This window comes from Sceloporus undulatus, chromosome 2 (assembly GCF_019175285.1).
Source record: "Sceloporus undulatus isolate JIND9_A2432 ecotype Alabama chromosome 2, SceUnd_v1.1, whole genome shotgun sequence".
Taxonomy (NCBI): Eukaryota; Metazoa; Chordata; class Lepidosauria; order Squamata; family Phrynosomatidae; genus Sceloporus; species Sceloporus undulatus.
Window position 1 is genome coordinate 162,814,738 of NC_056523.1, and position 13,330 is coordinate 162,828,067.

The 13,330-nt window shown below is 43.5% G+C and overlaps 1 protein-coding gene across 2 annotated transcripts in view; it reads left to right on the top strand.

The window, feature by feature from the left end:
- The first annotated feature begins 3,959 nt into the window (after positions 1-3,959).
- Positions 3,960-13,330, top strand: part of MMD (monocyte to macrophage differentiation associated) — a 32,771-nt gene continuing 23,400 nt past the window's right edge. The window contains exon 1 of one of the 2 annotated variants that reach the window (XM_042451778.1): positions 3,960-4,228. In XM_042451778.1, the coding sequence (XP_042307712.1) occupies positions 4,200-4,228 (29 nt within the window). In that variant the 5' untranslated portion in view covers positions 3,960-4,199. Of the gene's footprint in view, positions 4,229-7,872; positions 7,988-13,330 lie in introns of those variants that run through there. The other variant, XM_042451779.1, reaches the window with a different exon arrangement.

A 13,330-nucleotide genomic window follows, 5' to 3' on the forward strand; every position in this document is an offset into this window, starting at 1 on the left:
ATAATAATATAATAATGTATTTTACTTTAATTTCTAGCCAATCCTCCTCACTGATATTTTGCTAGCATTTTTCTGCCATTTTTTTTTCAGTTTGTGAATATCTTTTTGTTCTTTCTAAAAGAGGGCTACAAAGAATGTAGCTGAGAGGCCCTTTCTTTTGTACTCACAATGTCCCAGTTAAGAGCAAACCATGAGGCACAAGTAGGAGAGGTGTAGTAATCTTTCCCCTTACAGCAGGAGGGGGAATCACACAGTCTTCCAGATATACTGTTGAACTGCAACTCCCACTGGCTATGCTGGCAGGGACCCCTGAGAACTGCAGCCCAACAACATCTGGGGCACCTTTCAAAGTTATACAGCTGTGTTACAATGCTATGATGCCACTTTAATTGCCAGGGCTGCATCCCATGAATCCCAGGGTTTGCAGAGAGGGGCACTTAGAGTCAGTGTGATTTACTGATTTGCCATGAAAACCTCTGGGTGCCTTTGGATAAATCACATACTATCAGCCTCAGAAAAGCCTGTTGTAGGTTTGCCTAGGATCACCATGAGATACAATATGCTGTAGTGGTTTGAGGATTGGACTACAACTCTGGAGACCAGGGTTCGATAGCCTGCTCAACCATGAAATCAACCAGGTGACCTTGGACAAGTCACAGGCTCTCAGCCTCAGTGGATGACCATGGCAAAACCCCTCTGAAGAAATGTGCCAAGAAAAGCCCATGATAGGATCGCCTTAGGGTCAACATAACTCAGAAATGACTTGAAGGTACAAAACGACAGCTAGGGTCACCATAAGTGGGAAGTGACCTGAACACACACAAAAGCAACACATTTAGAATCAATGACCTGTAATCAAACTACAGGTTCCAGGATACCAATGACTGCAGCCATGGCGGTTAATTGTGTAGGGTGAAAGGGCCCCTGAAGAACGCAGAATTTCCACTCTTACACTGAAGGCACTTCCTCCTGTAACTTCATTCCCAGACACACTACAGGTCTTTTAAAATGACCCTCAGGAGATTACCACACACGGTGCTAATGATGGATTTGAAGTTGAATTACAACCTATGATTCCTCTCCTTTTCGCATGATGTCATCACTCATCCATTTTGATAATCTAGTGTTATACTATTATTATTGCACACTTTTGCATTGACAGGTATCTCTTGTTAATGCGAAATTGTGCAATAATAATGGTACTGTATAATGATGGATCAGCAGCAACAAATAACAATAACAACAACAATAATAACAACAGTAACAATAAATGATTTATTTATAGCCCGCCCAATCACTAGGAATCCGGTGGGTTACAACAGTAAAAATGCATTAGAAATACAATAAAATACTAATTGATCCCTTCCCAACCCCCTCCCCAATATTAAAACTACAATTAAACAATCAAAGTTTAAAAACAAATAAAATGCTATACAGCATTAGGTTAAAATTAAAAACAAATTTGGCGGGCAGAGAGGCATACATCACAAAATCGAGATTATATTCGTAAACATACACAAAGGGAGGAAGCTAGAATTTATTAGCTAGGTTGGGAAGGCCTGCCGGAAGAGATCCGTTTTAAGAGCCTTTCTGAAGGCTGTAAGAGTGGGGATATGGTGGATCTCTCCCGGCAGGTCGTGCCACAACTTCGGCGCAGCAGCAGAGTGAGGACAGCATGCGAAAGGAGGAGAATCATAGATTGCAATTCCATTTCAATTCCATCACTAGCGCCTCATGCGGTAATCTCCTCAATTGGTAACAGTTGAGTTTAAATTCCATCCCCAACTGGGAGTGGCCCTGGGGAAACGGTTTAACCTTCCTCTATGCACACACTGAGTGATGTTAATCTAGATCAGGGGCTCACTGGTAACTACAAAAACAAGGAGACTCCACTGCACACTGTCAATTTAATGCAGAATTTAAGTCATACATGGAGCTCTTCCTTTTTAAGTTGTTTCTCTCTTAACAGGAATTGATGTTTCAGGCACTGCTTTTATATTTTTAAGTCTAATTTATACAAAGAGGTAAGAAGGGAGTGTTTTCTTTTCCCCTGTCTCTATCATACAATGGAAATTCAGTCTGCATGCCAGCATGGTTATATTTTTCTTCCATTAAAAGGATATGTCTGCTTGATTTCAAGCAAGCACTTTGCCCTATAAAACAGACGGCACGACAGCTCCCATCATCCACAGCATTGTTGGATAGCAATGTCCATGGGGAAGGATGATGGGCATTGCTATCCAACAACATGTGGCCATAAGATGTGCCCCATATGGAAAAGAAACCAGTCTGAGGAACCAAGGGCCATCACTCCTGCTGCTACTATCAGCTGACACAAAGAGATGTAAGAGAAAAAGGAAACAGTGATATGCCCAAGGGCATTGTCGACCACACAGAATATTTAACTCAGATAACATGGGAGAGATTAACTTCAATAGATCAAATATTTAGCTCAAATAACAAGGGGTACTGTAGATTAACACTTCAGTAGATCATAGCCAGGATCCAAAGGTTTCTTCCATCAAAGGAAAGGAGACTTTGGATCCAGCTCAACATTTATTGGAGTTTTATTACACTTTTCAGTCAAATGACATTTCCCAGAGGGGTTTGCTCTGCCTTCAAGTTTACAACCAAGTGAATTTGCCAACCCAAGTCAAAATGTAAGGAGGACCACTGAGTTTGAAGGATTAGATAATCTCACAAAGGATAAGACCAGACAGAGGTAGGTAATTTATGGCCACATGTTGTTGGATAGCAATGCCCATCATCCTTCCTCATGGGCATTGCTATCCAACAATGCTGTGGGTGATGGGAGCTGTCATGCAACATCTGGAGGGCCACAAATTGCCTACGCTAAGAAGGCTGGACTAGATCCATCTTCGGTCTGTTCCAGCATGGCCCTTCTTAACTAAAAGGCACACAGGGGAAAGAAAGTGGAGGGAAAAGATAAAAGGATCAGTTTGGTGAATCTAGGACAAAAAGGTAATTACGAACAAGCCTCACCCGTGTTTCCTGGCTAATGAGGCAAGCTAGACCATCGGGAGTCAGTTAACCAGCATCCTGCCCGACTTCTCACATGTCATCCCCTGAACACTTCTATGAGAGAGGTCTTTCTCATCCCAATTTTTAAGAACAAATGATAAAACCGATTTGGTGCGGCTAGTGGTTGTTGTTTTTTAATGCTCCAGCTTCAGAAATCAATGCAGGACAAGCTAGGTTTGGCAACACAGATGGGAACAGCTGGGTCCTTCCTGCTTGAAACACAATACTAAAGGCAGGAGCTCCAGCTATGTCTCTGGCTGCTGCCACACTGCAGAATTAATGCACTTTGACACCACTTTAACTGTCATAACTATAGCCCTCCACTTTGAGCAGGACTAAGGAGCAAGGGAGGGCTGATGAGCTCTCGGGGCGGCTTACAATTCTTATTCTTTTTTAAATGAAGGCATGTTTCTTTGCCTGCCCTCAGGCTTACAATCTACAAAGACACAAAAGGAGAAGAGAAGGGGTTCTTCTCGCTCTAGGCCCACTCTTTTCTATGAGGGGCTTTTCTTGGTTTAGCTTTCTCCTGGGTCAGGCCCTACATATATTTATTTTTCCCCTTCAATGCCCTCCTTCTTGAGGTGCCTGGTCCTCCTTCGTGGGAAAGAGGACCTCTGGCTACCCTCCTTTCCTTTCCTCTTCCCTTCCCTTTCTTCTTTCATTCCTTTCCTTTCCCTCTTCCTTTCCCTCTTTCCTTTCCTTTTTCCTCTGCTCTTTCCTTTCCAGCCCCCCCTGCGCCCGCCTCTTGTCCTCCCGCCATTTCTCTCCTCCTCTTCCTCATCCCTTCTTCTTCTTCTTCTTCAGGGAGGGAAGAGGGCGGTCTCTCTCTCTCTCTCTTTCTCGGCTGAGAGTGTCGGGGGCGGTCTGGAGCCCAGGCCAGGCGAAAGCGGGAGCCCCATTCCCGGCCACAGAGAGAGAGAGAGAGAGAGAGAGAGAGAGGAGCAGAGGCGAGGAGGAGGAGGAGGAGGCGGCGGCGGCAGCGGCAGGCGAGAGGGCCGAGGCTGCAGCCCGGGCCTGGCTTGGCCTTGGGGCTGGGGTTGGCGAGCCAATGAGGGCCCGGACCCCGTCCCTGGCCGCCTCCGGAGCCGCCAGGAGCCCCCCCTGCCGACCCCCGGCCCTGGAGAGGAAGGCGGGCGGAGGAGGAGCGCAGGGACCCCATGCGGCGGCTCCAGGAGAGGTTCCGGAGGTGAGGGGCTCTCTCTCGGGGAAGCAGGCTCTCGGCCTCTGCGGGGCGGCCAGGGCCAAGAAAACCCCCGAGAGAGGGGCGCCATAGAAGTGACTGGAAGGCAGTAGCAAACGGGGCTGGGATTCAGAGAGGTCTCTATATCTACACAGCTGCAGCCGTCTTTTAGTCTGGGGAGTCCGTCTGCCCAGAGACCGGGGAGCCCTTCTCGGAAGATGCCAGCCCCAGATGCAGGCGCTATTGTCCTGTCAGCCCCCAGCAAACCCTCCCCCTCTTGGAGCCCCTTGGGAGAGACCCGCTGAGCAGCCAAAGGGGCTGCAAGAGCTCTCTCTCCATAAGAAAGGGGCCGGGGGGGGGGTTGGGTGCCCCCCAGTTAGGGCGAGCCTAAGGCCGGGAACCTGTCCTGGGGCTCTGGGTGGCAAGATGGCGTGATGGCAAGGGCTCTCCCTTCCTCTGAGGCTGAGAGAGTGTGGCTGGCCCGACATGGCCCCTGATGGGCTTCCAGAGCGCAGCAGGGCCTCAGCCCTCCAACCACTTGACTTTAGCAGCCTTCTGTGTGAATGGCCGGGAAGAAAAAGAGGAGGAGGCTCCGGGGAGGGGCTGGGGGATCAGATCGGGAGTTTCACTCCCGCTTTTTAAGGACTTTTCCTCCCAAGGATTTATGCCCCCCCCAACCCTGGGAAACTCTGATCTCGGTTCAGGTTCCCAGCTGATCTTCTGGGCAATCCTTTTTGCAACTGGGCAAAATAGATCAGTTCAGCCTGCTGAGCCCTAGGCCCCCTTTACGTTTTATTTGTCCCTTGCTTACTAAAATCTTTCTGTCCCAGCCCCCCATCAGGACAGTGGGCAATGCAAACAAAGCGCCCCCCCCAGGCCCTTCCCCTCTTGGTTGTAATCAGTGGGGTTAAGAAGGATGTTTAAAAGTGGGTTGTTTTCTCCCCTCCCACTCCTCTATACTAACACTGAAAGAGTCTAAAAAAACATCTAAGGGTATCTGTGTGGGCCATAAAGCAAATCCTATAACATCCAAACAATGATACCTCTACTGGGCCAACCAAAAGGCACAATTACATGCTGCAAGCTTTCAAAGTCACACTGGCTTCTTCATCAGGCAAACAGGAGAAAGGAATGGGAGATGGTAGTCATAGGCCTGCATTTTCTGTTCCTGGTCTTAGTTCAGATAGCAGGGAGGGCTATCTGCAGGCTGGCACCTTGTATGTAGAGAAATCTTGTAGCCCCTTTGAGACTCACTGAAAGAAAGAAGTTGCCAGCATGAGCTTTCCTAGACTAAAGTCCGCTTCCTCCAATGCATTTAGTGGAAATTGGTCTGCCATTGTATTTTGAAAAGGAAGTAAGGAAATCTTGGAAACTGCACATGAGTTGGTTATCTTGTAACCCCTTTTAGCATCTGTGCTACTACATGAAATACAATGCAAAGTGTCTGTGGTGGAGGGGAAGCTGTTCTTTGGGGTTAATTAAACTACAGTATAAATGATGAAGTGATGTAGATATGGCATAGGGTGCATATGTGTGTAAGGAGGTGGTTTTTGTTGTTGTCGTTGCATGCCTTTCAAGTTGTTTCCAACTTAGGTTATCATGGAGTTCTCTTGGAAAGTTTGTTCAGAGGGGGTGTGCCATGGCCATCCTCTGAGGCTGAGAGAGCATGACTTGCCCTAGGTCACCCAGTGGGTTTCCATGACCAAACCGAGATTTCAACTCAAGTCTCTAGAACCCTAACCCAATGCTCAGACCTCTACACCGCACTGACTTTGGTTTTGGTTGACCTGCCCAGTTTCTGTGAATCCCTTATTTGGAAACCCAGGGGACTCAGCTCACAGGAGCCTTAGCTGACTCCCAGGAGATAAAGCTCTTTGCCTCATATAGTTATACTCTGAAGAGTCAAAGATGCCCTCTATTGAAAGTGCCCAGCTTTTTATCCCATAGTTTTGACTATCTAAAGCAGGGTTTCAGGCTTATCTTGAACCCTAGGCTTCTCTGAGAGATTCCACGAGAAATCATGATTGGCAGAAAAAATACACCTTTTTTTTTAATTTGTAGCTATATTTTATCCAGGCCTTAAAATCATTACAGGGGTTCCTCCTGGTTGAGAAAGGCTGATTTAGAGATGCAGCTGAACATACATGAGTGAATGCAAGCAGAAGTTTGGGAATGTTGCTTTAAAATCAGTGGAGGCAGCGGGAGAGATGTGTACTGTAATTTGAGCATGAATTCTCCAGAGTGGCAGCAAAGAGGCAAGGAACTCTACAGCCATGTTTGTGAATAGGAACCTCTTTCCAGCTCAGGTTTCCCTGGTGGACCTTGTTCTGGCTTCACAGCATATTTGATTTTATCACTTGGTTTCATTTTGCATCTTTGTTGGGGAGGTAAAGCCTTCTTGTTTTACTTAGGAGTACAATTGTGCATAACACTTACAGTATGGGAAGGCATAATAACATCCCATAGTTTTTTACAAGTAAACACAGACTGGGGTTATGATTGCCACTATTAGAATAAAGAAAGATGAGGGGGTGTCTCTGCATTGTACTATGCATATGCTTTCAGGCATGATCTAATACTGAAATATGATCTAGCACTGTAATATGAAAATTAGGGATAGAAAGAATATTGGGGGGTTTAAAAAATTAATTTCCTTGCTGAGCTCAAATAGCAGCAACTTTGAAGTTCTTTGATCTTTGCCAAGTTCCTCACAGTTTTCATCTCTTCTTCTGCAAAGAAAAAAAGCCATAAAATACTTCCTTGAAAAACTTCCCAAAATAAGGTCAGTGTTAAAGAGTGAGCCGAGATCTTTATATTTCTCTGCAGCATTGACAAGGTGAGGGCATTATTTGTTCCTGCTTCCACAACGCTGATACCTTTATGGGGCTGACCAAAATGCACAAAATCTATATTGCAAGCTTTCGAACCTCCACTGGCTTGAGCATCAGGCAAAGGTGTTAAAAATCATACAGGAGGAAGAAAAATAGGATGATGTTAGTCACAGGCCTGCATTTTGTTAAGATGTTGCTTCTGGTTTTGTTGTTCTCAGTTCAGATAGTATGGAGGGATATCCTTTCAGGTGGGCCGCTCTTTCTTCTGGCCATGTGAGCTTTGGGAGATAAAAAGCTCCAGAGTCCAGGGAATAAAATTTAAATTCCATTAGCAACACTGTGAAATTAAAGGCTTCATAGCCTGAGAAACTCACACAAAAAAGCCTGGAAAACCTACAAAAAAACTATAGCTGGGTCACTGTTGTGGATTTTCATGTTATTGTACTTTGCTATATGGCCAACATGGCTACCCCTGGGTATGTTGTTCCTGCTTGTGAGCAGGGGGAATATAAAGATCTGCATCCCTAATTGGAGAGAGCCCTTGGGAGCATCCTTTTATCTAGAGAATCTGTGAATTCACTCATCTAATTAGAGAGTAGTGAGCTCTAGGCTTTTCACCTTTGAAATCAGAATATGTCAATCCTGAATGTGATTTTTGTCTCTCATCTATCATATGCCTTCTCTAATCCTCCACAGTCTTGGCTTCTCCATACCTTTTTGATCAGCCTTCTTCCTGAAATGTTAGTAATGAAGTGAGAAAGACAAATGCCCCTGGCCTACCTTGTCTGGGAAAGACGTCTGAAGTTCAAACCCTTGCATTAATATTGTGTGGTTGACATTCTCCATCTCTTCTTGGGTTTCTGCCTTTTTCCTTATCCAGCCAGATCAAGCTTTCTCACATTTTTTTTATCCTGAAGGAAGCCTTGAAATAAAGGTACATTTTTACGGAACTCCTGCGTAAAAAGTCCTATGATCAAAAAGGTCTAATCTGCACTGCAAAAATTATGCAGTTTGGCACCACTTTAACTGCCATGGCTCCATGCTATGGGATTCTGTGATCTGTGGTTTTGTGAGCTATTTAGCCTTCTCTGCCTGAGAGCTCTGGTGCCACAACAAATCTCAGAGTTTTATAGCATTGAACCATGACAGTTAAAGCCATGGCATTATTTCTGCAGTGCAGATTAGACAAAATTTGTAGTAGTTGTTGTTTTAAAAATCATGTTCTCTTGCAGAACCTCTAGCAACCTCTCACTCAACCCTAGATTTCCAGGGACCCCTGGTTGAGAGACACTGCTCTAAACATTTCATGATAAGGGAGAACCATACTATCTGTTTCATACTGAGATATACTTTTGGGAATGGAAAGTGAGACACTGGGTTTGCATCTGGTATTACACACACAACTGTTAACTCTTAAAATTATAGAGACATGCAACTAGAAGCATTGGCTGCTTTCTCTCAGCTGCTGAGAAAAGCAGCTAGATATCTGCGGCTGACTTGGCGAAGGAAGGGGTGGTCACACCACTTTGCCTTTAGAAGGGAAATAGATCACGGTGGAAGATGAGGCTTCTAGAACTAGGTGAAAGTTCATGTGTCCGGTATTTGTCATATTCATCTTGGTTGAACTAAGCTTCCCTTTGGCTGTCAGAGAGCATTTTCCCCTTTTCTCTGAATGATTCATTCTGCAATGAGACAGAATTCTTCTGGGTTTTTTTTGGCAATACAGTATTTACTACTTAGAACTGGAGAAAGAGGGACAGGGGAAGAAAGTGAAAGGCAACTTGGAAATAATGTAAGAGGGCTAGAAATCTGCTCAAATGACCCCTTTTCAATCACAAACATGTCCAGAAACAACAAAACCAAGATGCTGATACAGATGTTTGATTTTGTTAAAAGTATTGCATACAGTATTCTTGTAAAGGAATATTTGGACTGTGGGGGTGTTGGAAGGCAGGAAGAATTTAACCATGAGCAAGATTGGCTGCTTGGGTACACAATCCAGCCCTGCCTCTGTCTTTTTCATGTCAAGATATACAGTACTGAAATATGGGTTGTCTCCTTCCTCTGGCTCGCTCTACAGTTCCATTTTTACTTTGATTAATGTTTTGGCAATAGTCCTTCAGTACATAAATCTGAAACTATTGGTTCATGGACTGAGAAGTGCATTATTAAAATGTAGACTCAAGTAAAGAGTTAGGTGGTGGGTATGGCACTATGGTATCTGTGACTGTTTATGGGCACGTTTTCTGTTTTGAGGAGCCTCCTTAGATCAGAGTGTTTTCAGCCAGGACCAAAAATATTTTCCAACTACATTGGTTCCAGCATCCTTAATCTGGAACCCATTTTTATGTGTAATGCTCTGATAAAGCTGTGAACTTTTCATGTGGAATTAGCCGTGATACTTACTAGGAGCTTTTACCAACCTGACATACTCCAAACACGACCCGTCCTGATACTAAAGCATTTAACACAGTCATCCCTAAACTGTGCCCTTTAAGAGATTTTGGACTTCAGCTCCCAGAAGCCTCAGCCTGGTTGCTGAAGTCCAAAAGCTTTTAAAGGGCACAGATTAGGGACTAGTGATTTAACATATTTAACATTTATGCCAGCAGAGAGCAATGGGCTAGTGCAGTTGAGGTCATGGTAGAAATGAAAGTGATTATAGAAAATGTTTTAGTAAGGGGGAAAGAAATAAACTAGCAACTATTACTGAGTTCAAAGGCCCTCATGATTGCCCCTTCTCAGGCAAAAGGAACAAAGAGATTACAGTATCTGTCTTCCTGTGATAAAGTGATGTGAACAGGTAGGTAGGAAGGAAAAAGACCTAAGAAGACAGAGAAACAAAAACACCAAGGCTAGGTATCTTTTGTCCCCTTCTATGTTGTGTGCCTTCAAGTCCATTCTGACTTGTGGTGGCCCTCAGATGAACCTTTTATGGGGTAAAAAAAAAACCCTCCGGTAAGTAGCAGCTTACTTAGGATTCTGTTGTTGTAGGACAGTTGTTAAAAAGAAGTCATTACTTCACTTTAAAGAGATTGCTTAGGTATCAAGTTATAATGATGCCAGTTTTTTTGTGTGTGTCTACCCCTTGTCCGTCCATAGACTATAGCACACAATTGGTCAGTTAACTGGCCTGCAGGACAGGATGGGGGGTAGAGGGGACTGAGCTTTGTACTTCCATTCACAATAATAGCAGAGATGCATCTATTAATGAGACACTTCATTTAAAATACACAACACATCCTCAACATTGATTTAAGGAACAAAAATCAAAACATTGTAGTTTTGTCTAGAAATTCACATTCCTATAGATGACCATGTGAAAATTAACAAACTGTGATCCATATAGATTGTGATAATTGATTCTAAATCTTATTTGAATCTTTGAGGAGAAAGGTTCACTTCTGGCAGGATGATGTTGTCAAGCCACACATTTCGTACTTAGCAATTCAGTCAGCATAGCCAAACAAGACCCCTTTGAGCAGCTTCAGATCTACTTTTATGGATAACTTTGTCAAGAGTTCCTTTTATGGATAGCATTGCTCCGAAGCCAAGAGATAAAACAATTAGTTCTCCTAAAGTTCAGGTCTGATAAAGAATACCAGTTAAAATGAAGAAGTAGAGGAACATAGAAGATACTGTATCTTAATATTTGGTTCATCTGGTTTATAGTTTGGAAACAATTATAAGAAAGTAATCTTAAATATAATGTTGCCCAGTATGGAAACTTGTTTCTTCTGTTTTGTGACTGGGAAGAGACATTTTGAGGTCAGGCGAGAGTACAGCCATCTTAAAATGGTAGAAAAAAAATTAACAACAGTTTGCTTTTTGGTTATCTAGAAATAGAAACTGGGATATGTCAACATGGCTTGGGCATTTTGGCTTGGATATGCCATATTACTATCCTTTAGAACAGCTTTTTATTAAGCACTTATTTGCTAGCTATATGCAACAAGTAATTCCTTGCAACTGAATGAACTGGTAGAAAAAGGAAGGTACACACCATCTCTCCTCAGCGCAGAAAGAAAATGGGCGGCCTAAGGAGACAAACACAGGAAGTGTCCATACTTCATACTGCATACTAAAACTAGTAAATTTGGAAAAGTACACTTGTCACTCCCTTTTCATGGATGTGGAGTCCACGGTCTCAGTCACCGCGAGAGGGACAAGTGGGGAGGAATAAAATGGTGGCGTGCACTCAGGCGGCACTGCCTGCACGCCTTGGATACACGTCATTATTTTCAATGGGACCCAAATATTTGTGAGTCACCATTTTCACGGGGGGGGGGGTCCAGAATGGATCCCTCCAAATTGGGAGGGACTACTGTATAGTAACTAGAAGCATAACTCATTTAAGGATATCATAGTTTGCAAATTTGAGCAGCTCTCCTTCTCTTGTTTGTTCCTCTCCCTGCAAAACTTGAGAAAAGAATCTAAAGCTTATGCTTGGTTTGTTTCTCTGGTTTGTTTCTGAATGCAAAGGGGTCTTATATCACCTTTGAGACCGAAGACCAAAACAGACCACCCAGAACGGGTGGCTTAATGCTGCCCCTTTAAACTTTGGGTTGGGGCCGCAGCAACCACATGCCATGACCCCATGCCAACTTTTTGCCAGCACAAAAAGAAGCAGCAAATTTCCCCTTCTCTTTGAGCCACCAAAGTTTTGTGGCACTCCTGCAGCATGTGGCATATAAACGCTGCTGAAACACTGCAAAGCTGCCTCCTGTGTGGTTGGGCAAGTGGCATGACACCAGCTTCAGGGTGTAGTCAGAGTGTGCGGCGTGTAAACACCATACTCAGACTCTACCCCAAAGCGAACTCAAAGAGTTAAAGAAGTTGTAGCATAAGTTTTCATAGACTTGGACTATTTCTTCAGATGCATGGAGTGAAGTGTTGCACAAACAAAAATAGCAAAATATGCAAAACTCCATTGTTTGTTCTTCAAGAACAATCAAGCATACTCAAAAAGCCAGAAGACCAGCTTGTTTTACCATGCAGACTCCCCTATCTGTCTATTCCAAAGGAACAGACAAATTTGTGACTGAGGTCCACCACTCTGTCCTGACAGCCTTTCTGTTCCGAGGAAATGGCAAGCCTGGACTAACCACAGAATAGGATGTCATACAGTATGCATTTAGTCCAAATCATTCATATGTTAAAGGTGTGGCCCTTAGTATTTTCATCATTTTGGAACTTGAATGAAAATGGAGAACGCTTAACAAATATTAAACTGAAAGGTTTTTAGCTAATGGAGTATAGGATGGTTTTATGGAAGGTGGAAGCTTTGATATATTTATAACGTGCAGTACTTTGTGTTCTCATCTGTCCTATAATTTGTCCTATTTGATTAGTTTGTCAGGACATCCAGATAACTGGTTACTCATCTGTCAGATCAGTGGTGAATGTTGTTTCTTTTATTCTGTATTTCAACCCAAATGGGTCATATAACTAAAATAAAGATTAATCAAACAGTTCAGTGGAATGTTTTGGCTCCATTTAGTGACAATTGTGGCCTTTCAGAAAGAATAGTAGTCTCCTGTTGAGCAGAAAGTTGCATTTATCATCTGTTTATTTAAGAGACAATACAGAGTGCGTGAAAGCAGTCACAAACATCAAATTTAACACAGTTAAAAAAACAACAGCAGCAACAAAGAACTTTGATTCTTTGTTAGAGGGATTGAATTGGTTTAACTTTGCTTACAGTGGCATACATCTGTTACCTTGAGGCTCAATCTTAGCTTTATGCTGTTACCACAATGTACACATTGTATGTGTGTCCTCTTTACGTATTGTTCAGAATATAAACCTCAGCAGAACTGATGAGGCTTCATTGAAATCTAAATACAAAATCCCATTTAATGTATTCTCTCTTTGTGTGTCTTTAATTCTTCCATTGGATGGGATCAAAATATTCTCTTGCATGACAGGATCCCCAGCTTCTGCAGTTTCCCTTCCAGAGCTGCACCCCTCCCACTCATGGTACATCACATTCTATTCCAGAAATTTCCCCCCAAATGCTTTTTGTTTCAAGGGCAGATAAGACATTTATTTGAATCCTGTACATGGAGTTTGCATCGCACCCTGGGTTATGACAGCTTTGTTTGAATACTCTGGGACCCCAAACTGGGTTGTTGGGCTATCCCACGCTGCACAAGGAATTTAACCAGGATTTTCATGTCCTCTCCCCCCCCCCCCATCCTCTCCAACTCTATTTTTCTTTTAGAAAGGTGAAAATTAGACATGCATGTGTATGTGCCTTAAAGCCACCCTCCAGTTT